General features: G+C 35.7%; 1 protein-coding gene across 6 annotated transcripts in view; it reads right to left on the bottom strand.

Moving 5' to 3' along the window:
• The window catches only part of LOC145303414 (intermembrane lipid transfer protein VPS13D-like), a 393,527-nt gene that overhangs the window by 223,397 nt on the left and 146,748 nt on the right, over positions 1 to 23,382 (bottom strand). For all 6 annotated transcript variants that reach the window (XM_080144736.1, XM_080144739.1, XM_080144738.1 and 3 more), the window contains 7 exons: positions 20,881 to 21,053; positions 20,225 to 20,385; positions 13,433 to 13,557; positions 12,607 to 12,701; positions 12,281 to 12,455; positions 10,394 to 10,511; positions 5,236 to 5,367 (listed from right to left, as the gene is read on the bottom strand). In XM_080144736.1, the coding sequence (XP_080000862.1) occupies positions 5,236 to 5,367; positions 10,394 to 10,511; positions 12,281 to 12,455; positions 12,607 to 12,701; positions 13,433 to 13,557; positions 20,225 to 20,385; positions 20,881 to 21,053 (979 nt within the window). The remainder of the gene's footprint in view (positions 1 to 5,235; positions 5,368 to 10,393; positions 10,512 to 12,280; positions 12,456 to 12,606; positions 12,702 to 13,432; positions 13,558 to 20,224; positions 20,386 to 20,880; positions 21,054 to 23,382) is intronic.

The raw sequence follows: 23,382 nt of genomic DNA, 5'->3' as shown, positions 1-23,382 counted from the left end.
CACAATTGAAGCTTCCTTTCTATTATAGATATATATCTAGATCTACAGCATATTAGGAAGTCATCCACATATAGGGAGCAATCTACCCCAGGGTTAAGGTTTTTTACAGTGTTGTTAATTCGGATACTAAACAGGGTCACTGACAGTATACTCCCTTGAGGTACTCCATTCTCTTGTTCATTCAAGTCCGAGAGAGCTGTGCCAACCTTTATTCTGAACCGTCATTTTTTTTAAAAATTTTCAATAAAAATTGGCATTCTGCCTTTTAGTCCAAGCGCCTTCAGATCCCTTGTAACACCGTACTTCCACACAGTATCGTAGGCTTTTTTCCATGCCAAAAAAACACTGCTGTTAAATGTTCCTTCCTTACAAAGGCTTCTCTGATGAAGGTTTCAAGTCTGACTATGTGGTCTATTGAACTTCGGTTTTTCCTGAATCCTGTTTGAAATTATGTAATAAGATTCTCTGTTTCCAGGAACCAGATTAGTCTTTTGTTTATAATCCTTTCCATGGTTTTACAAATGCAGCTTGTTAGAGCTATTGGCCTGAAATTCAATGGATCTGAGACGTTACTTGATTGGGATTGGATGTTTGAGTTTTCAGATTTGGGGATTGGTATTATTGTGGCCTCTTTCCAGGTCTCAGGTACGTTTCCACTGGACCATATAATATTAAAAATTTCAAGTAGGTATTTCATTGAGGTTTCTGGAAGTTTTTTGAGGATTTCATATGGAATTTCATCGGGCCCTGTAGCTGTGTCATGGGATTTGGTTAGCGATTCTTTTAATTCAGGCAAGGTAAGAGGTTGGTTGTATTTTTCGGTATTTTGTGATTTAAATAGAATTTTCTTCTTCTCTTCCTTTTCTCTAATCTTTTTGAATTTCTCTGTCTGTCACATGATGAAATTTTTGATAAATTATCTGCCAGGTTATTGGAAATGTCTTTTTGATTGGTGTATATTTTGTTGTCTTTAGAGATGTGGGATATTGGTGTACTACTACACTTTCCTTCTATTTTCCTCATTATGTTCCAAACTGTTTTTGCCTTGGTATTCACATTAATTTTGGATATATAATTTCTCCATGTTGTTCTTTTGGATTCCTTTATGATTCGTCTGGCTTTTGCTCTGTTGTTTTTGAAGAAATCCAGATTTTCGCTTGTTGGGTACTTTTCGAATTTTCTCAAGGCAGCTCGTCGAGCTCTGATGGCTTTTCTGCATTCTTTTGTGAACCAAGATTTGTTTTGATTGTTGGTTTTGGTTGTTTTCGGTATGGTATTATTTGCTATGTTTGTGAGTGTTTTAATGAAGTAGTTCAAATGGTCATCTTCATCTTTCTTTTTAATAATTAATTGGTTTTTGCACTGTTCCTGAAAGTCTTCCCAATCCACTTTATGTAGGTTCCATTTGGGTGTTTTTTGTTCAGTACTAGTACTTAGACTTTCCAGGATGATTGGGAAATGATCACTCCCACAGGTGTCATTGTGTACTTTCCAATCATAGTTCATATATATGGAAGGATCACATAAGGTAAGGTCAATGGCGGTGAAAGTACCTGTTGCTGGGTACATGTAGGTGTAGTTTTGCTTATTAAGGAGGCCTAGATTATTTTTATTTATTATGTTTTCTATTTCTTTTCCTTTTTTATTTGTTTCTTTACTTCCCCATATTACATCTTTTGGAGGGATGTAGATTGAGCAAAGTGTTATAGTTCTATGTAGAGTCACTAAAACTGCAATTGCTTGCAAGTTTGTGTTTATATTTATTTGTCTTTGAGGGACTTCATTCTTCACGAGTATTGATGTGCCTCCAGAAGCTCTGTCCGTATCTTTATTTATGTAGTTGTAAGATGTGTAGTGTTTTTTGTTGATGGTATTATTTTCTTTCAGAAAGGTCTCCTGCAGACAGACAAGTGCTGGGCTCATATTTGTTATTAATAACGTGAGTTCATTTTGGTTTGCTTTTATCCCTCTGATATTCCATTGTAATATTTTATTCATCATTTGGAATTGTGTTCAACTTCCATCGCCTCCAATCCCTCAAATCTATTTTCTGTCGGAGTCCCTGTTCGGGATATAGATCGGGATTTTTCTTTTCCTGTTTTTGTTTGTTTGTTTGTTTTTTTTTTGTCTGGGGGGATTTTTGATTCTTTTCTGGCTTGTGATGTGTTTGATGGTTGTTCGGTTGTTTTTGTAGAAATGGTTTGTGGTTTTGTTTCTTTTTGTGGTTCAGTAGTGTCTTTACTTAATATTATCCTTGGATTGGTTGCAGACATTGCACTATTCATTTTCCTCATTTCTTCTAATAGTTCTTTCATTTCCTTTATTAGTTTGCTTAAGACATCAATTTTCTTGTCAGTTGTATCCGTTACATGTATATGACCATTTTGATTGTTGATTGGAGTAGTTTTTTTAGTTACATCTGCATATGTTTTAGTTTCGATGATTTTCCTGGCCTCTGGGTAGGATATATTCTTTGTATGTTTTAGTTTGGTTACTTCTTTTTCGCTTTTCCATATTTCACAATATCTAGAGTCAGCGCCATGATTTCCAAGGCAGTTGGCACACTTGAAATCTTTTCTGCAGTCAATGTGTGGACCGCTTTCTCCACATCTTCCACACACTGGTAATCGTGTGCACCGATCTTGATGGTGTCCAAACTTCTGGCACTTGAAGCATTGGAGGGGGTTTGGAATATAAATTTCTACATTTATTTTCATATATCCAACTTTCACTTCTTTGGGTATGGTGAGGGAATCAAAAGTTAGTATATATGTATTGGTATCGATTTTCTCACTGTTTTTTTTTATTTGAACTCTGCGAACATCTAACACATTCTGTTTCTGTAAGTTTGTTTTGATTTCCTCCAAGGGACAAAGTGCAAGTTCGTGGCTTTTCACAACTCCTTTGCAGGTATTTAGGGTTGGATGTCTGTAGCATTTGATTTTGATGTTTTCAAATAATTTTAGTTTCAATATTTCTTTAGTTTGTTCTTCGTTATGGGTTTCTATTAGTAGGCTGTCGTTAAATTGTTTTTTAATAGACTTTGGTTTTGAAGTTTTAAGATTTCTTTCAATTTTAAAAGGTGATAGTTTGCTCAAAGGGGTTTCCTCTATTGATTCTATTACTACAAATGTTGAGTTCCTTGGTTTTATCGTCTCTTCCTCAGAGCTACTGATGTCAGAGACATCAGAGTGAGTTCTCTTTGGGTGGTTGGGTGGTTTTTGGGAGGAATAAGCCATATATTTTGTTTTCTTTTTTCGTCATCTTTGTTCCCCACCCACCTCGGAGTCCTATTTGGGAAGAGCCTGGGGGGAAACCCATTCGCCCAGCCTCCACAGGGATACAATGATGATATAACCGACTTTGGTGGTATCATAATGATTATCTGATTATCTTGATATTGCTATGGGATCTGTAGCAATCCTGAGGGGTTTACAGCCTCGTAATCGATTGACCCTCAGCCACCGCTTTCCATCATATATTAGGAAGTAGAGTTATTTGTGGGAGAGGGGGGGATGTGTTGAGTTAGTAGTGAGTTTTTGGAATGGGCAATATATGGTGGGGCTTGGCGTGACTGGCCGATTGGTCGGATCGGGCCTCTCCGACCGCCCGTCTAGTCGAAGTAAGGGCCAAAGTAATGTGTTGCGGTGCCTAAACTTCTATGTATCCTGGTCTAGGTTCTCTCAATCACCAGGATAACGTTCTAAGACATTACGGGTAGCAACCCACGGCTAACTGGTTGCCCCATTGAGGGATTTTTACTCTCTGCAGGGGGGCAGTCGGTTTGTTCTCATGCCCTACCGACAGGGCAAAAAAATAGAAATAAATAAATAAATAAAATAATAATTTAATAGAATATATTTGTCTTGTTTTTTTTTTGTTTGTTTCTTTTCCTTTTTAAAATCTGTTTCTATTTAACCCAGAGTTGGGACCCTAACAGGTACTACCACTCCGGGTCAGGGTGGACCTGGGAGCAATGGCAATTAAAGAGGTGGCTCCACACTCCCTAAAGCCCGTAAGCCGGACCTCACCATCGGATGTAGTTTAAGGTCATATCCAGGACCGGGAGTAAGGTAGGAAAAAATAAAATAAAAAGGGGAGGGAGAAAGGCTGTTGTTTTTGTTTTTTGTTTTGCAGAACATAATTAAGTTTTACAAAAAAGATCAGAAAACCAAAAAACGTCAATGTAGGTGCATTTCCTCTCAGGAAGCTACAGGGCAGCCTGATCTGGTAGCACCAGAAACCAAAGTGCAGCAGTTCAAGAGAAAAAGCTATTCGAATAGAAGGCTTCATGGCATCTAGTGATCTCTACAGTGTAGGGGTGGGATTTTGCTGCTTGTTGGGTTTGTCAACGGTATTGTTGTCAAGAGGGAACTAGTGCTTTGAGTTTATCAGTTTGGTTTGGTTTGGTTTGGTTTTACGGCATATGTTTTTTGGGGGAGAGGAAGGTTATTTAATACAGAGTTTTGTAATTTGATTTTTTTTTATATTTTAACTTATTCAGTAAATCAAAGCAGCCTTTTTGGATCATTAGGTGATGTGGGGGTCTTTTTGTTTTGTTTTTTTTTTTGGTAAAGTTGGATTGAATTCAAATTATATTCTTTTGTATAAATTTACTTTTTTCAGAAAAGTTAGTATTTTGTTAGAATTTAATTTTTAAACAGTTTTTTTAATATTGTTGCCATTGTAATAATTTTGCCAGATATGCGTGAGATCGCCACAATCCAAAAGAAAGTGTTTTACCATACATGGTTCTTGGCATGCCTAACATTCTGGAGGGTTTTCTTTTCTGAGCAGGAAGGCCATAAATAATTTCGACAAACCTGACAGGCAGCAAAATCCCACCCCTACACAGAAATCCCTAGATGTAAGAAAGCCTTCTACTCTAACAGTTTTTTTTCCCAGGGATTGCTAGACTTTGGAATTCTCTTCCAGGTTCCTTCTTCCTTGACTGTACTGACATGCAGAAGTTCAAGTGTAATGTAAACAAACATCTTGTTGTTCAACTTCCTACATAGTAACTCTGCAAATTATGTCCCAGATAATAGCCCCCTACATATAAGTGGCACTGTGCCTTGTTTGGGGTTTGAATACAATCATTTTATTTAGTGAATCAGCCAATTATGTTTAGAAAAATAGAATAAGGAAACAAATTGCCATAAAGAAATCTACACCATTTATAGGATGTTTATAATGTTAAATAAAAGCATGTAGCAAACATTAGAAAAGACTTACCGTTCTAATAGCAGTTCTATGGTGAATTTGTCCAGCAGATGAACTCTGCTATTGCCACGCGAGTGAGCAGCTTTCCAGTTGTCATGGGTGTGGCCAATTAAAACCTGCATGTCCTCTAGAACAACTTTGTACCTTTGAAAATAAAGTAAAAATTGACTCTTCGTTCATTTTTATGACAATTATATGCATGCTATCAAATGGGAAAACTTTTCCAAAATGTTTCCTTTTTATTAATTTGTTATACTTTAAATATAATTTTTGCTTGAAAATTGGTTAAATTTCAGTAATTTTTTTTTTTTACAAGATGGTCACCACTTATCAAGGCCCAGAAGCCACTCAGGGATAAGGGTTATTGTAAGTACAGTACATTAGTGTGGAAATTTAATAAAGTGTCTACTAAAGGAATTTGTTTACGTTGGACTTGAAGACATCCAGGTTGTAGTCAGGTGGGAAGCAGGCAGACGGAACAGAGTTCCACAGGCGTGCAGTTCTAAGAAAGAAGTTTTGTTCATGGAATCTACGTTTTGATTTAGGCATAGATAAAGAGTGGGGAAAGTTTTTGACAGTGGATTAAGCTAGACGAGTGTTTTTCATAAAAGATTGGCGAGGGGGGACCAGAGATTGGAGTTCAGACGAGCACCTGCCATGGAAATAACGATAAAAAAAAGATAGGCTTGCAACGTCTCTTCTGAGGAAGAGAGGTTGTAGGGAAGAGAAAAGGACATCCCCCACTAAGCCACGAAGTCTACTTTGTACTCTGTTAAGGCAGGATAGGCTGTTTTTAGAAGCTCCTGCCCAGATATGTCAGCAGTATTCTATCCTTGGACGTACTTGGCTTTTATATAGATAAAGAATTGCATTAGTAGTGAGATATCTTCTGGAGCGGTAGAAGGATACCACCATCTTTCCAGCGACATTGGCAACAGACTTGATGTACGTGTTCCATTTCAGATCAGGAGTGAAGGTCAAGCCCAGAAGCTTGTCAAAACATGGGACTTCTCCTAGACGAGAGCCATCCATTTCAATTGATGCCAGATGGGGATCAGAGCGTTGATGATGTAAAGATAGAAGCTTGGTTTTAGATGCATTAAAGGTAACCAGCCACGTCTTCCCCCACTGAACCACGCGCTCGAGATCAGAGGAGAGAGAATCAGAGAGAACTTTGTCATTTACAGCCTTTGATGTGTTGCCGTAGATGGTCGTGTCATCAGCATAGATGTCAACGAATGATTTAAGTATGTGTTTAGGGAGGTCATTGATGTAGATTAGGAAGAGAGTTAGGCCCAGAATGGACCCTTGAGAGACTCCAGCATTAATACTGCAGGCCTCTGATTTTTATCCATCAACCACTACTCTTATGAGCCTATCAGAGAGAAATGATTTAATAATAGAGAGAACATGTCCAGTTATACTGTAGCTGGAAATCTTGTGAAGTAGGCCTTTATGCCATACCTTATCGAAGGCCTTTGATATGTCAAGAGCAATTGCCCTAGAAAGGAAGCCTTTGTCAAGAGATTCACTAATCCTATGAGATATAACCGTTAGCAGGATAGAATACTGCTGACATATCTGGGCAGGAGCTTCTAAAAACAGCCTATCCTGCCTTAACAGAGTACAAAGTAGACTTCGTGGCTTAGTGGGGGATGTCCTTTTCTCTTCCCTACAACCTCTCTTCCTCAGAAGAGACGTTGCAAGCCTATCTTTTTTTTATCGATATTTTCATGGCAGGTGCTCGTCTGAACTCCAATCTCTGGTCCCCCCTCGCCAATCTTTTATGAAAAACACTCGTCTAGCTTAATCCACTGTCAAAAACTGTTCCGTCTGCCTGCTTCCCTCCGGACTACAACTTGGATGTCTTCAAGTCTAATGTTAACAAATTCCTAATGAACCGGCCCCCTAATTAAACACTTCATAAAATCTCCTCACTAATGTGATGTACTTGCAATAACCCTTATCCCTGAGTGGCTTCCGGGCCTTGATAAGTGGTGATCACTGTGTAAAAAAAAAAAAAAAAAAAAAAAAAAAAAAAAAAAAAAAAAAAAAAAGCACATCTGCGGTAGATCGTGCAGAATGGAAGCCATATTGCATGTCACTAAGAAGGTTATTTCTGCTGAGGTGGTTGACTATTTCTCTATCTAATATGGATTTCAGCAACTTACTCATGATACACAGGAGACTTATTGGTCTGTACTGAGAGGGAAAGGACTTATCACCTGAGTTCGTAAATACAGGGCATACTAATGAGGTTTTCCAGGGTGTTGGAAAGCACTTCTCCTTAAGGCAATGCTTAAACAGTTTGGTAAGTATGGGAGCAAGTTCTGGTTGAAGCTTTTTTAACACTATAATTGGGATGCCGTCAGGGCCAGTTGCTTTACTGGAATCAAGGTTCTTGATTAGCTTGGCGACCTCATGCACGGATATTTGTATGTTACCTAGTGTGTTCTGTGTTATAGGAGGAAATATGGGGAGTTGATGGACTTCGTGGCATAGGATAGAATTAGCTGCAAAGTTCTTTGCAAATAGTTTGGCCTTGTCTGAAGCTGACGAGATGACCTCTGTTCCATTAATAATGACCTCTGTTCCATTGATAATAATTGGAATAGAACGCATACTTTTGTTCAGGATCCTATTTGTTATTTGCCAAAACTGCTCAGCTACTTTGGATTTAACAGACTGGGCATATAGCTCTCTTGCATTTTTTATTACTCTTTTACAATGGTTGCTGGCAGTCCTGAAAGCAGCTTTAGTCTTAGTACATCTATTACATTGGTAGCTATGGAAAAAGTGATTTCTGTGCGCGATGCCAGCAGCACATTCTGGGGAGAACCATGGCTGGCTGGCTGGCTGGTAAGTTTTTGTTGGAATTTTTTAGATGGTATGAATCGGTCTATGCTTACAATTAACCATTCGGTCAGGTCTGATACTATAGAGGACACATCCTTTTTAAACATGGAATGCAGAGGTAGATCAGATATAAATGTACGGAAGCTATCCCAGTCAGCCATAGAATATCGGTATACAGTACGGTGGAAGGGTACGTCTGGGGACTTATTACATTTCATTTTTATCTTAACTGATACGACGGAGTCGTCAGAGGATCCTAGAGGAGAAAGAACAGAACATGAACATAACTTAGGGGAGAGAAAAAGGTCTAGGAGGCTTGCATATTGACCTGTAGTATCGGGTACACAGGTGGGCTCGCGAACAATCTGAGTGAGGTCATAAGCAATGGCAAAATCATGACAGAACTTCCCCTCATCGTCGGTCTTATTTGAGTGGGTCAGTCATTCCACGTTATGGACGTTGAAGTCACTACAGATGTGGAGGTTAGCCGAGGGATGTGCAGACAGGATGTGGTCTATTTTCTAAGTTAGAGTATCTGTTAATTATGAACTCATCTAGGGAAGTGGTCGGCCCTATTCCAGTTTCGCTTAGAAAGAATATGTCCAGTTTCGTCTCCTGTAATTGGGTTTCAACCGCTGGAACGTAGACCCCTGATGTTGAAGGAGGAGACATGGTAGTTGGAAGATGGGGTTCTAGGTGTATTCAAATTTTTTTTTTTTTTTTTGAGATGTTTCATGTTGAGGTTTTGGGATTTGTGGAAGAGGTCGGCATACTTAGTTAGAGCAGGATAGAGAGGGAAAGTAAGAGAGAAAAAGACAGGAAATTTTTTTTTTTTGTAGCACATGAAAAGGTAAAACCGTAACAATTACCCACTAGTATGGCATCGAGAGGTCCTACCAGAAAATACTGCATGGTCAGAATCCATTCACCAAATGGCAATACAGCAGTCCCAGTACTTTGCGCCTGCTGATAAAACAGCCTACTTAGTGGTTAATCCAAGGTTCGGGTCCCTGACTATCAGGCGGATAATGTCAGCCCAGACAAAATGTTTACCTCCAGCACCCTTACTAGTGACATGGCCACAAGGATAGACATAGAGACAAAAAAATTTCTGACATCTCAGACTACTGTTCACCAAGTACTACCGATCTTTAGAGCAGCTTTTTCTTCACCCTTTGTCAGAAAAATTAATCATTTGAATGAGGACTGAGGGACAAAAAAGGAGAAGCAAGAATTACTGGAGCTGCCGATAACACATCCACCGTATTATCTACTCTCCATTAAAAAAAAAAAAAAAAAAATTAGGGGGAATGGGTACAAGGGACTTATTAATATCTACTTATTAGAAGTCCGGTGCTCAATTATCAATTTAGGACGCTTTTGAAGATAATCTCCCCTCCAATATTGATGGGTGGATATTTTTGGCATTATATATCTCGAGTTTGAATCAAATAATGAACTTTTATCAAGTTGTGAAGTCGGCTTAATATTAATTTACATTCGAGTTTAGATAATTATTCAAGGTTTTCATTTGGGAGCTTCTCGTTTTCATAGGTGACTTTTTTTTTTCTTTCCGTTTTACATGTAACAAGACAATTTTGGTTAATAGCATATTTGACAAAGATTTCAGAACAAAAAAAAAAAAATTTCATAATTCATTTCTGTATAAGATAAAATTTTGAAAATAGTTTTCGTGCTGAAAAGCATAAAATAAAAAATAAAATAATCTCTATTTACATGCATAATTAGACAAGGTCGGTTTTAATTAAAAAGCGGTGCACTCAAGATTGAAATAAAAACAATTTCTTCAGTGTAGACTGACCCCTCCTTCACTAACCGAGGACAGTACAGATATGTATCAGAACAAATTTTGATCAGAGTCAAATAATCGTGATTTTGTATAATTTGAACCACTGTTCTTATTTTGGATTTTATTCTCACAACTCTTGTAACCTCCAATCTTCTATTGAACTCAAGAATCTGTATAGAATTTCAAAGAAAACCCTTTGGTAATTCCATGTGGTTAGATTGCTCTCGTTCTGTCAGCCATGATCAATTAGAAATCTTAAGCGATTTGTAACTGTATTCTTAGTACTTTATTAGTTACAGCTTTTTACAATCTTCTTGGACACCTGAAAACGGTTGGAGGTTACATCAGCTGAATGTGAAAATAAAACACAAGATGAGAACAGTAGTTTGAATAATCCATAGTATCAATCAAGCTGAAAGATTCTGAAACAAATCATTATTTTGTTTTATTTTAATCAGCTGAAAAAAATTGAACCAATTTAATTGCAAAATCAAAGTTACTCACTTTTCATAAAAACTTTCATCCATGCTCTCAGTACTTAACTGCTGAGGCACAACTATTTCAATCACCTCTGGAACCTCAGGTTCATTTGGAGGGGACTGTGACGGGGTCAAAAATTCCTCTAAAAGATTAAAAAAAATTTTTATTACATATAATCTATCTATATATATATATATATATATATATATATATATATATATATATATATATATATATTTAAATATTAATTATTAACTTACTTTTATGCACATAGTAATTATTAATTAATAATTAATATTTAAATAAAAATAAAAAAGTAAAAACGTCCTAAGATTTGAGCGAAGAAAAATGTAAACAAAGGGCAAATAACTCCTTTCTTACAATAAGAGAAAACGCTCAGGGAGCGAAATAAAGAAATTAATCGCTAATAAAAAAAATAAATAAAAATTCAAACAATCTTTATATATATATATGTATATATATGTGTGTGTGTGTGTGTGTGTGAACTTGTGTGTGCGCGTGGAATGGTCTCTACCAAACTATGTCAATTTTTGGTCTACAGACTTGAAACTGATTACATAGGGGACTGAGTTATAGAACAAATTTGATTTGGATTTTAGCTGATAAAAATAGCTGCTAAGGGGTCAAAAGTGAAAAATTGAAACTTATGCTTAAATATACATTTATATGTTTAAATCAGTTAATTTGTAAAGTTTTGATATGCATGTGGACTTAGCTTAGATAGAAATAAATAAAACTGGAGTGCTAAATGTTTTGATTTCGATTCTAGGTGATGGTAACCAAGTAATTTTTTTTTTAACTTTTGAGATCAATGATTGAGATTGTCGGACTGACTTCCTCATCTTGGTTGTTATAGACACAACGGCCATGACATATGGCTGAGTGGTCCTAGACGTCGTATCAAAGTTTACAGTTACCCAAAGGTGCTGAGTTCAATCCTGAACGAAGGCAGTGAAAAGTAACATTCAAAACAGAGAATCAGCAACTATGTCCCAGAGCCTAGCTGGAGTCCGAACACGGTACCCCCGTAATAATAATAAAGGGTTGGGTTCAAGACTCCTAACAAACGGTTCCCCAGTTTGATACAAAACACCTGATGAAGGCCGGAGGGCAAAACGGCCGAAACGTTGTGTCTATAACAACCAAGATGAGGAAGTCAGTCCGACAATCTCAATCAATGAAAACACCTCATCTCAAAAATACAGACAAATACTATTTTGAGATCAATACTTTGATATCAGTTGGATACAATAATCAATAGAGAATTAACTATAATAAAAAAAGAATGAAATCTGTATAAATTCAAATATCATATTTAAGCATATCTTATGAAACAATAAAACAACTGACCTTTTTTAATAATAAAAAATCTATTTTTACAGATGAATCTGAAATTGAGACAATATATATTTTTTAAATTCCTTCAGAAGCAAATCAGGTGCTTCTTTCTGCCACTGCCTTGGATATGTGTACATTCGTTTTTCCAATTATAGAGTGTGGTGTCATCAGCAAACTATACACATCTCAGACATAATTTTATCAGGGAGATCATTTTTGAATATCAGGAATAATAAAGGTGCAAGGATTGACCCCTGAGACACGTCTGTATTTGTTCCTTCCGCAGCTGAAATTTATCTTGACACATTTTTTTTCCGTTTTTCTATCAGATTCATTTTTGAACGACAGTCTGAGTGTCATTTAAATCTACATTTTACATTCTGCACCTAATGCCTCCATTGACACTGCTGGTTTATTATTCTTAGACTGGACTAGTGTCGAGGAGAGATGATGAAAAATTATAGTTTGGGATATCCGTAACTAGGAAAGTTATATTTTCATAAATATTTGGATAAAAGGATGAAGAATGACATCACAGCACACTTTACTCACCATCTTGGTCTTCTGAATCTGGAGATTGACGATTAAAATTGTCAGTTAGAGCATTCTGAAAACTGAGATATCCCAAGTCAAAAACAACCATCGTTGTATTTTGATCAAAAAAAGACTCTGGAACAATGATCTTAGGGGCAGCAATATCTAATTTGATTTCGATTCGATTCTTTTGCTGGAAAAGATAAAATAGTCATGGTTTAACTAATACTAAAATGTTGTGGACATAAAATATTTGTTTGAAAGCAGCAGAAACTTGGAATTTTCTAACATTTAATTATATATATGACAACTTCTGACCCAATAGGTCAACAAACTTTACTCACAGGTACTTTTTTCCCTTGGAGAAGTTCTCTCCATCGATTCTGGAGTTCAGTTTTGGTATGGAATTTTAAATTCTGATATCTTTTGTAAGCAGCATCTGAAAAAGAAAAAGATTTTATAGATTTAGAAATGGATTCAAAAACGGTTGATTATTTTAACATTTTTGACATAAGAATGGGCTGAATTAATTCCTAACTGTTTATTTACAATTTGCTGACAGTGGTGGTTATTGTTTGGTCAGTTTTGTTTGTTTTTTTTTGTTGTTGTTTTACAGTATATCAACCCTTTTCAGGTTATTTAATGCAGAATCCAATAATTTGGGAAAAAAAAGGTTTTATGTTTCAAATTCTTTATATCTGCAAATATTTATTTCTAGTAGTATATGCATATTTTCAAAGGGACATCAAAAATAAAAAATAAAATTCCATTTGTATTGTTTGGATTCTTTTTATTACTGTTCTCATCTTCAATGTTATTTTCTCAACATTTACGTCAACCTTCTTCAGGAGTATCCTGTCGAACTTTGGAATCTTTCTGTCGAACTCAAGAATCTGCATGGAACTTTAAATGGAAGCTTTATCTACTCCACTTGAGTAGTGTGCTCTTGTTCCATCAGCCATGATTGGGTAAATGTCTCAAGTAATTCACAATTGATTTTTAGTGTCATCTGAACCTTCAACCTCCAAAAGAGTATAACGTTACAACTGAATTTTACCAAAAGCTTTATCCACTACACCACAGCTTCTTGAGAATAAAACTATGAAGAATCTACATAATACGAAGAATCAATTCCCATCTCAAAAATTCAGAAACGTAGAAGTCCATTACCTGTGAGGGTTTGTCCTGTATCTTGGCAAGCAAAACCCGATTGAGATACAGACAAGAAATCTTTCAACTCTTTCACAGTGTACGGATTGCAGATGATTGCAATGGATTGAGTTTTCACATAAATCCTGCAAGAAAAAACAAAACAAAATTATTTGTAACATCTTTCATATGATTTTATTGCATATCAACCATTCTGATTCAGATTATTAAAGTGCGTATCTTTATTTGTATGTACATTATCTTCCAGTATTGAAAATCTCCAACATGAAATACAAAAAAAAACAAAAGATGAGCGATCAATAACTGCTGTTGTTGAATGCTGAAACTTAAGGTTTTTACACATTTTAAAATGAATTGTTCCAAAATGGAATAAAATGTCATAAATAGATGGATGGATGGGTTATTTAACCAGCATATCAACCTTTGTGGGTCATTTAATGCTGAGGAGGTTATTTTGTTATGTTTGTTTGTTGTTTATTAGGTAATTTGATTTTGCTGGAAAGGTTGTTTGGTTGTATTTTGTTTGTTATTTGGGTTTTAGGTTTTTCTGAAGTGGTTATTTGGTTATGTTTGTTTGTTGTTTATTATTGTTGATTTTGTTATATAATCTTGTTTCTCTTAGGAATTTCAGGATATTGCCAGGGTCCACTCCGTGAAAAAGATCTTTTAGACTACCTTCATGGTAGTACCTCATTCGTATCTGCTGGAGATCCACGCAGTCTATCAGGATATGTTTCACTGTGTAAAGCTCATGACATGACACACAGAATTGGGCCTCTTCGCCTTTTAACAGGTACGAGTGAGTGATCCTGGTGTGTCCTATTTGAAGTCTTATCATTACTGTTTCTTCTCTTCTTGTCTTCTCCCAGCTAGAGGTCCCGCCCTCCGTTCTTTTCCCGAGGTTGGGCTTCACCTGCTGGAGCTTGTTATTCTTGCAGGCATTCCATGACTCCTGCCACTTGGAAGTGATGTATTTGTTGATTAGTGGTTTGTAATCAGTGTGAGGTACTTTCGTATTGCTGATATTCATTTTTAAAGATTTTTTTGTTGCTGTATCAGCTTTTTTGTTGCCTTTGAGTCCTATGTGGCTGGGAATCCAGCAGAATACGATGTCAGTGTTTTTAGAAAGGGAGGTGATTCTTTCCAGGAGGTTTATGATCAAGAGGTTGTTCAAGTTTTTGTTATTTAATGACGTTAAGACTGAAAGTGAATCAGATAATATTAAGTATTTGTTTGACTTGGTTTTTTGGATAATGTCAAAAGCTAGGTCTATGGCTATTGATTCAGCACTAAAAATTGAGCAGTTGTCTGGGAGACGATGTTGTAGTATAATGTTGTTAGATATGGCTGCACTTCCAGCTTTGTGTAGTTCTTTGGAGCCATCTGTGTAGATGTGTGTCCAGTTTTGATATTGTTCTAATATATTATTGAAGTTATTTGCATAAGTTAGGGGATGTGTGTTGGATTTAGAAGATTTTGTTACATTCTTGAGGTTTAAATTTACCGATGACTGTTTAATTAACCAAGGTGGAGATTTTGGTTTGAGGGAAACCCGGATTTCTGTGGTATCTATTTGGGCTTCTGTAAGGTTTTTTATATGTAGGCTGTATGGTTTAATAATATTTTCTCTCCCATTGAAGAAGTTTGTGTGTTGTGGGGGGAAAACAATTCTTTGCAGGGTTTGATGGACATAATGAGAGTTTTAAGCAGTATTGAAGGGCTAGTTTTTTCCATCTAAGTGTCAGTGGAGGTTCGTTAGACTCGATATATAGGCTTTCCACTGGTGAAGTGGTGAAGGCTCCGAGAGCCAGTCTTAAGACTTGGTGGTGTATTGTGTTTAATTCTTTTATATATGATTCTCTGGTTGCTCCATATATGAAGCATCCATAATCCAGCTTGGATCTTATTAAGGAACAGTATAGTTCAAGTAGTGTGATTTTTTTCAGCGCTCCAGTCAGTGTGGACTAGGACTTTGATCAGTTTAATGGCCTTGTGACATTTTGTTTTTAGATTTTTTATGTGAGGTATGAAGGTCAGTTTCCTGTCGTATATTAAGCCCAGGTACTTGTGTTGTTCAACAACAGGGATAATATTTTTATCCAGTTTTAGGATGCCATCATGGTGAGTTCTTTGGAGTTTACAGAAATGGACGCATTTTGTTTTTTCTTTTATTTTCTGCGGCCCATTTGTTTATTTTATTTCGACAAAGTTGCAGTTTTCGTTCAGCTGTGGTTATGTATTTTGATCGGTAGCAGATGAGTAAGTCGTTCACGTATAGGGCGCAGTTAGTACCAGGGTTTATGTTTTCAATGATTTTATTTATTTTTATGTTGAAAAGGGCAACGGATAAGATGCTACCCTGAGGTACCCCCATTTCTTGTTCTTTTTGAGCTGAGAGTGTGTTGCCTAGTCTTACTTTGAAATGTCTATCATTTAAGAGATTGCAAATGAATTCTGGTATTCTGCCCCTAAATCCAAGTTCATATAGGTCTTTTTAAATGCCATATTTCCAAGTAGTGTCATATGCTTTTTCTAGGTCGAAAAAGATTGTTATTAGGGGTTCTTTTCTGGTGAAAGCTTCTCTGATGAATGTTTCTAATCTGGTTAGGTGGTCGATGGGGCTTCTATTTTTCCTGAAGCCTGATTGATATTCTGTTATCAGGTTTTTGCTTTCAAGATATCACGTTAGTCTTTCATTGACCATCCTTTCAAAGGTCTTGCATACGCAACTGGTGAGGGCAATGGGTCGGTAATTTGTTGGATCTGAATGGTCTCTTTTTGGTTTAGGTATTGGAATTACTATGGCTTCTTTCCAGTTTTTGGGGTGTTATTGTTCAACCATGTCATTGTATATTTGTAGAAGGTAGTTGATAGATGGTTCTGGTAGGTTTTTTTAGAAATTGATAGTGAATTTTGTCAGGGCCTACTGCTGTATCATGAGATTTTTGGATTGCCTCTTTTAGTTCTGTTCTGTTGAATGGTTGGTTGTAATGTTCTTCGTTTTTTGATTTCTTTTCTTCGTTCTGTTTTAGGGTTTGGAATTTCTTTGATTGTTTTTTTGATGAGTTTATGGAGAATTGTTCAGCTAGTTTGTTTGCAATATTTTCTTTGTTAGTAATTTTTATGTTATTGCAAGTAAGGTGTTTGATTGGGTCTTTATTGTTTTTCCAAGATATTTTCCTTACCATCTCCCATACTTTTTTTGATTTTGGTGTTCTCATTTATTTTTGATACAAAGTTTTCCCAGGTGTTCCTTTTTGTTTCTTTGATGATTTTTCTTACTTTTGTTCTGCTGTTTTTAAATTGATCTACGTTTTCCTTAGTTGGATTCTTTTTAAATTTTCTGTTTTTAAATTGATCTACGTTTTCCTTAGTTGGATTCTTTTTAAATTTTCTGTTTTTAAATTGATCTACGTTTTCCTTAGTTGGATTCTTTTTAAATTTTCTTAGTTTGGCACGTCACATTCTCACTGCTTCCTGGCATTCTTTGTTATACCATGGTTTGTTGACTTTTGTAGGGCGGGGGGACATTTTGGTATGTTTTCTTTTGCAATGGAAAGGAGTGTATTGTTGAAATATATTATGTGATCCTCAGTCTGGGTGTTTGCTTCTTGTATCAGTCTAGATTTGCAGGAGTTTGGGAATTTTTCCCAGTTTGCCTTTTTTAAATTCCAACGGGAGGGTTTGTCGTCTGGTTCTGGGTTTTTGTTTTCTAGTATAATTGGGTAGTGGTCGCTTCCACATGTATCATCATGTGTTTTCCAGTTGTAGTCCATAAATAGAGTTGGGTCGCAAATTGCTAAATCAATAGTTGAGTAGGCATAATTGATTTTGGTTAAGTAGCGTTTCGATTATTTTACCACGTTTGTCATTTCTTGTACTACCCCATAGTTCATTGTGGCCGTTTAGGTCCCCCATTAGTATGAATGGTTTTGGTAGTTGTTGGATTGGGCATTTAGTTCAGTTTCTTTTATTCTTTCTCTTAGTGGGATGTATAGTGAACAGAATGTTATTGTTTTATGGAATGTTGCGGTTATTGCAACAGCTTGTATGTTTGTTTTTAGGTTTATTTCACTGTGTGGGATGTTTGAATTCTTGTTTATGTAGTTATATGAGCAGTAGTGTTTTATATTAATTGTATTATCTTCTTTTAGGTGGGTTTCTTGTAGAGCAATTATAGCAGGGCAGAAAGTTTTTATTTGTTTAAACGTTGCCCTAAGGAGAAGTGCTTTCCAACACCATGGAAAACCTCATCAGTATGCCCTGTATTTAAGAACTCAGGTGATAAGTCATTTCCCTCTCAGTACAGACCAATAAGTCTCCTGTGTGTCATGATTAAGTTGCTGGAATCCATATTAAATAGAGAAATAGTCAACCACCTCAGCAGAAATAACCTTCTTAGTGACACGCAATATGGTTTCTGTTCTGCAAGATCTACCGCAGATGTGCTAATGGTTATATCTCATAGGATTAGTGAATCTCTTGACAAAGGCTTCCTTTCCAGGGCAATTGCTCTTGACATATCAAAAGCCTTCGATAAGGTATGGCATAAAGGCCTACTTCACTAGATTTCCAGCTACAGTATAACTGGAAATATTCTCTCTATCATTAAATCATTTCTCTCTGATAGGCTCATAAGAGTAGTGGTTGATGGACAAAAATCAGAGGCCTGCAGTATTAATGCTGGAGTCCCTCAAAGGTCCATCCTGGGCCTAACTCTCTTCCTGATCTACATCAATGACCTCCCTAAACACATACTTAAATCATTCGTTGACATCTATGCTGATGACACAACCATCTACGGCAACACATCAAAGGCTGTAAATGACAAAGCTCTCTCTGATTCTCTCTCCTCTGATCTCGAACGAGTGGCTCAGTGGGTGAAGACGTGGCTGGTTACCTTTAATGCATTTCAAACCAAACTCCTATCTTTACATCATCAACGCTCTGATCCCCATCTGGCATCAATTGAAATGGATGGCTCTCGTCTAGGAGAGGCTCCATGTTTTGACAAGCTTCTGGGTTTGACCTTCACTCCTGATCTGAAATGGAACACGTACATTAAGTCTGTTGCCAAGGTCGCTGGAAAGATGGCGGGATCCTTCTACCGCTCCAGAAGATATCTCACTACTGATGCAATTCTCTATCTATATAAAAGCCAAGTACGTCCAAGGATGGAATACTGCTGCCATATCTGGACAGGAGCTTCTAAAAACAGCCTATCCTGCTTTGACAGAGTACAAAATAGACTTCGTGGCTTAGTGGGGGATGCCCTTTTCTCTACCCTGCAACCTCTCTCCCACAGAAGAGACATTGCAAGCCTATCTTTGTTTTATTGTTATTTCCATGGCAGGTGCTCGTCTGAACTCCAATCTCTGGTCCCCCCTCGCCAATCTTTTACGAAAAACACCCGTCTAGCTGAAGCCACTGTCAAAAACTTTCCCCACTCTTTATCTATGCCTAAATCAAAACGTAGATTCCATTAACAAAGCTTCTTTCTTAGAAGTGCACGCCTGTGGAACTCTGTTCCGTCTGCTTGCTTCCCTCCTGACTACAACCTTGATGTTTTCAAGTCCAACGTAAACAAATTCCTGATGAACCGGCCCCTTAAGTAGACACTTTATCAAATCTCCACACTAACGTACTGTACTTGCAATAACCCTTATCCCCGAGTGGTTTCCGGGCCTTGATAAGTGGTGACCTCCTTGTAAAAAAAAAAAAAAAAAAAAAATGACATAAAGGCAGGCAGATACATAAAAGACAAGGCCATCAAGCCAGACATTGTAATATGGAACAAACCTGGAAGAACTGCGCTCATTATCGATGTCACAGTCCCAAATAACTTTGGCCTTAATAGAGCTGAGCAGGAAAAGATGATAAAATATCAGGATTTAAAAATGACACGCTCCCTTATACCAGTTGGGATAGAAGCAAAATTGCCTAATGAAAAACAATCTTACTTGGAAACAATCCCTGGAAGACCAAGTTAGCATGAAATACAGATAGCAGCCATAAAAGGGACAGCGTCTATTCTTAAACGAGTCCTTGAATATCAATTTCAATCGTAACAGAATCAAGTGTTAGACCATTGATTTCTTAAAACTAAGCAAATAAAAAAAAGAGTAATTATAAGAGCAACGGGACTCATGAAAAAGAATTTCAAAACTACCTGACAAATATACCCAGTGAACCAAGTGCAAGACAAATTCAAACATTTGCACTTAAAGTGTTAAAGAAACAAGTAGAATCTTAAAAAGATCTCAGTTGAAATGTATGAGTAAGCGGGTGAATATCTGGCATCCGGTAGAATGCTCCATTCCCAGCTTGAACAAAAAAGATGGCACGCGTATGGAGGCGGTACCTCAATATATTTTTTTAGTTTTGTCTTTTTTTCAATCTTTTTAGCAGATTATAGAATGAATACTAGTCTACCAGATTATCAAAAAAAGAAAATAAAGTCAATATTTAAATATTTGTAGGAGGTGCTCAATTTCTAATGCAACGTACTAGTAAATCAATCACCCATTTTTAGAACCACTCAACATTTTTAAGCCAAATTTTGCAAATACATTCCATTAAAATACTTGTAAAAAAGGCATAGGGATGCAACGTTGCATCGATGGGACAAAGGCTACATGTACATGATTAGGAGGGGGGGGGGGTTATCTCCCAAAGCCAAAAAGGAATTTGTGAACAAACAGATGGACAGGAACTACAAAATATATATAGTGTAAACTGTTTCATGAAAAATATCTAATATTTCAATATTAAAAAAATATATATATAAATTACCTGTACAACCGGGAACTGTTAGTCGGATTTTTCTCAAAAGTTAATTCAAAGATTTTATCCTTTGGATCGATCCCAGATTCAGCAGTCGGTACCTCTTGAATTGTGGTTGTCTTGGCAATAGGTTTGCCAAAACGCATACGACGGAATATGTAAGATACCTCCTAAAGAAAAAAAACAATATATATATGAGCTTACTAAATGTATTGCTGAAGAACTTTTCATATAAAACAAGAGACTAACATCAAATAGAATAAGATTTCCAATTGTATGAAATAAATGCCACAGAACCAAAAACAAAATGGCAAATACTGATTTTCAGAATAAGACAATTCTTTAAACAGGGCGCAAGTATGTTAAGAAAAGCTAAATTATTTGCAAAGTTGCCATCCAATCCAGGTCACGGTCTTTGCAATTAGATAGTCCAAAAAACAATCTATATATATATATAATCTTAATAAACTTTTCATATAAAACAAGAGATCAACATCAAATATTAATCCATGTCACTGTCTTTACAATTAGATAGTCCAAGGTTTTCCATTTGTCATTTTTAGAATGAAGCGATGCAAATCGTGCTTGTCCTATGGTCTGTGTGTCTTCACAACAAAATGAAAGGATCAAATTGTTAGCAAAAATAAAATTGAAGAAATACTAACCTTTGGGTTAGGTAATATGAGATGAGGGAAGCAGGACTCTTTTGTGAGTCTGTCTTGAAGTTCGAATATTCCCAAACTGATACAAAATTTGTACGCACCAACTTGTGGTCGTGCTTCAACTTGTATATTTACATCATGGCACTCAGCGACCAACATATCACGAATGGTGCTCTCTAGAAAAAAAAAAACACAAATGAACATTAGCAATGTCAAGTAAGAAAGATGATGACTTGTAAGATTTAGACTAAAAAATTTTAACAAATAAAAAAAATTCCTTGATTATCAATAATTATTGATCATTAATTTTTGTTTTTGCTTATTACAAACCAGTTTCTTTTTTAATAATTATGATGCTGTGATTCACCCAGTGCAGATTTAAACAGCTTCTTCCAAAGTAGCAAGTTTCCAGAGGAATATTATATTAACAATCAATCTCCAGTTGCATATATATCTCATTTAAAAGAACTAATATACAGCACTTGCTATTCTCAAATGGTTACCCATCTGGTACTGAACAGACTCAATGTTGCTTAACTTTGGTAATCTAACAAATGCGTCAACATGATTATACTGTTTGGGTTTATTACATAACTTTCCCTAATCGTTGGGAAACAACGGCTGAAAGCCAGACGTTCATTTCTGCACCTGCGTGAACGTATTCAACTTTTTGATTGACATCGCTAAATTTGAACGCTTTTCACTTCCTTTGGCATCATAGCGTAGCAGTAAGATGTCAGCTTTTCTTTCACTTTCTTTTCCGCTTTCGCGTCACAGGTTTGAGCCTGCCTTCCCACTACCACTTTGTTTTTTTGGGGAGGTGCTCAACACACCTCCAAACACCCGGGCAATGCCGGGCATCCCCGCTAGTAACCATATTAATAAAGTAGTTGAAAGAAAATCATTTCTTACAATTACTCAAATGTTTTAAGAAAAATTACAATATTGTTGCATTTTACATTTTTTATTAATTTTATAAAAATTTGTTACATTAAATGAAGTAGTTTCTTTGCAATTCTTAGTAAAATAGAGTTACATCCCTTAGAACAATGAGTTAAGATTCCGAATAAGCTTAATTGGTATCATCTATCTCGCTCTAAGCTCTCAATCTAGTTCTGTCTCATTTAACCATATCTGGATTAAACCACTCTTTTGATCTGATGCATTTGTGACTGTTTAGGGAAGAATTTATTACTTTTCTCTGTCATTCTGATTTACATATACGTCCATCTACACATTAGGACATTTACATAAAATATGTAGAAAATATAAAGTAAATGATGAAAATTACAATTTTTATATAATATTACTAATACTCTTGCTAAAACTATCTATATTTCTATAAATTTGGATTTTCTTATGTATTGATATTCATATTAAAAACCTTTTTTTCTATTTATTTAAAAAGAAAATATAATTCTGTTGCATATGGATTGTGGAATTGCATTCATCTGCAAAATATCTAGCTAATTTGCATATTCTTTTAAACATTCATTTGAATTAATTCCCTAATATGGGATGGTTACTTTTAGTTAACTATTACGTGTAATTATATTCATGCAGATATTCTACATGATTTATACTTGCGTGATATTTGAGTAAAAAAGGTTATAGTAAACACAAACCTCTATATACATATTTATGTATGTATGTGTATATATATATTTATTTGTTGAAAATAATTTGCCTATTAAACTTGCCAGTTTTTGGTCTACAGACATGAAACTTAATATATGGGGTATTCGAACCCATGCAAAACTTTATATTTGGGTTTTACCCAAGGAAAATCGGTGCAAAAGTGAAAATTTAAAAAAATGGAATTTGTCAGGTGAAGGTCAAACGACGGCATTATGAATATGCATGCAGAATGTAATAGCTATTGGTTAATGTTTTAATTTTTAGCCTTGCAGCACACAAGTCTTCATTGTTTAGGCATTAACATCAAAAGAAAAAGTAAATCTTAAGCTAAACGTTTTTGGTTTCGATTCTTGGTGGTGGCATATGGGTCATTTTTTTTTTTTTAAATTTTAAAATCGTTACTACATATTGGGTCATATATAATATAAAACAAAAAAAATATATATAATTGCATTAATCAAAATATCATATTTAAGTGTATTTTACGACCGGGCAATGTCAAGTGGCCTACTAGTAGTTATTAATGTTATTTCTATTTCGATCACCCTGGATAAAGTCGTTGTAAATTAACTAGTGTTGTGAAGGTAAAAGTATTTTAAAATAAATTGTTCCAAAATCAAATTCTGCTAACTTCACCAGTTTTAAAAACTTACTCTGGATTTTAAAAATTTTTATGTAATTTTAATTAGTTTTAATTTTAATATATGTAATGTTAATACATGTAATATTAATATATGTAATGTTTATAAATGTAATGTTAATAAATGTTTAAATTACATTTTTAAAACACGTTAATGCTACAAGTTTAAATAAAATTAAAAAAGTGACGTTCATTTTTTTTTCCATTCAAAGAATATTTACCTGACA

The sequence above is a fragment of the Euprymna scolopes genome, chromosome 19, assembly GCF_053919585.1.
Source record: "Euprymna scolopes isolate OS-2025 chromosome 19, ASM5391958v1, whole genome shotgun sequence".
In the NCBI taxonomy this organism is placed as follows: Eukaryota; Metazoa; Mollusca; class Cephalopoda; order Sepiida; family Sepiolidae; genus Euprymna; species Euprymna scolopes.
The sequence above is the reverse complement of the archived record's forward strand: the minus strand, read 5'-3'. Positions and strand labels throughout refer to the sequence as shown.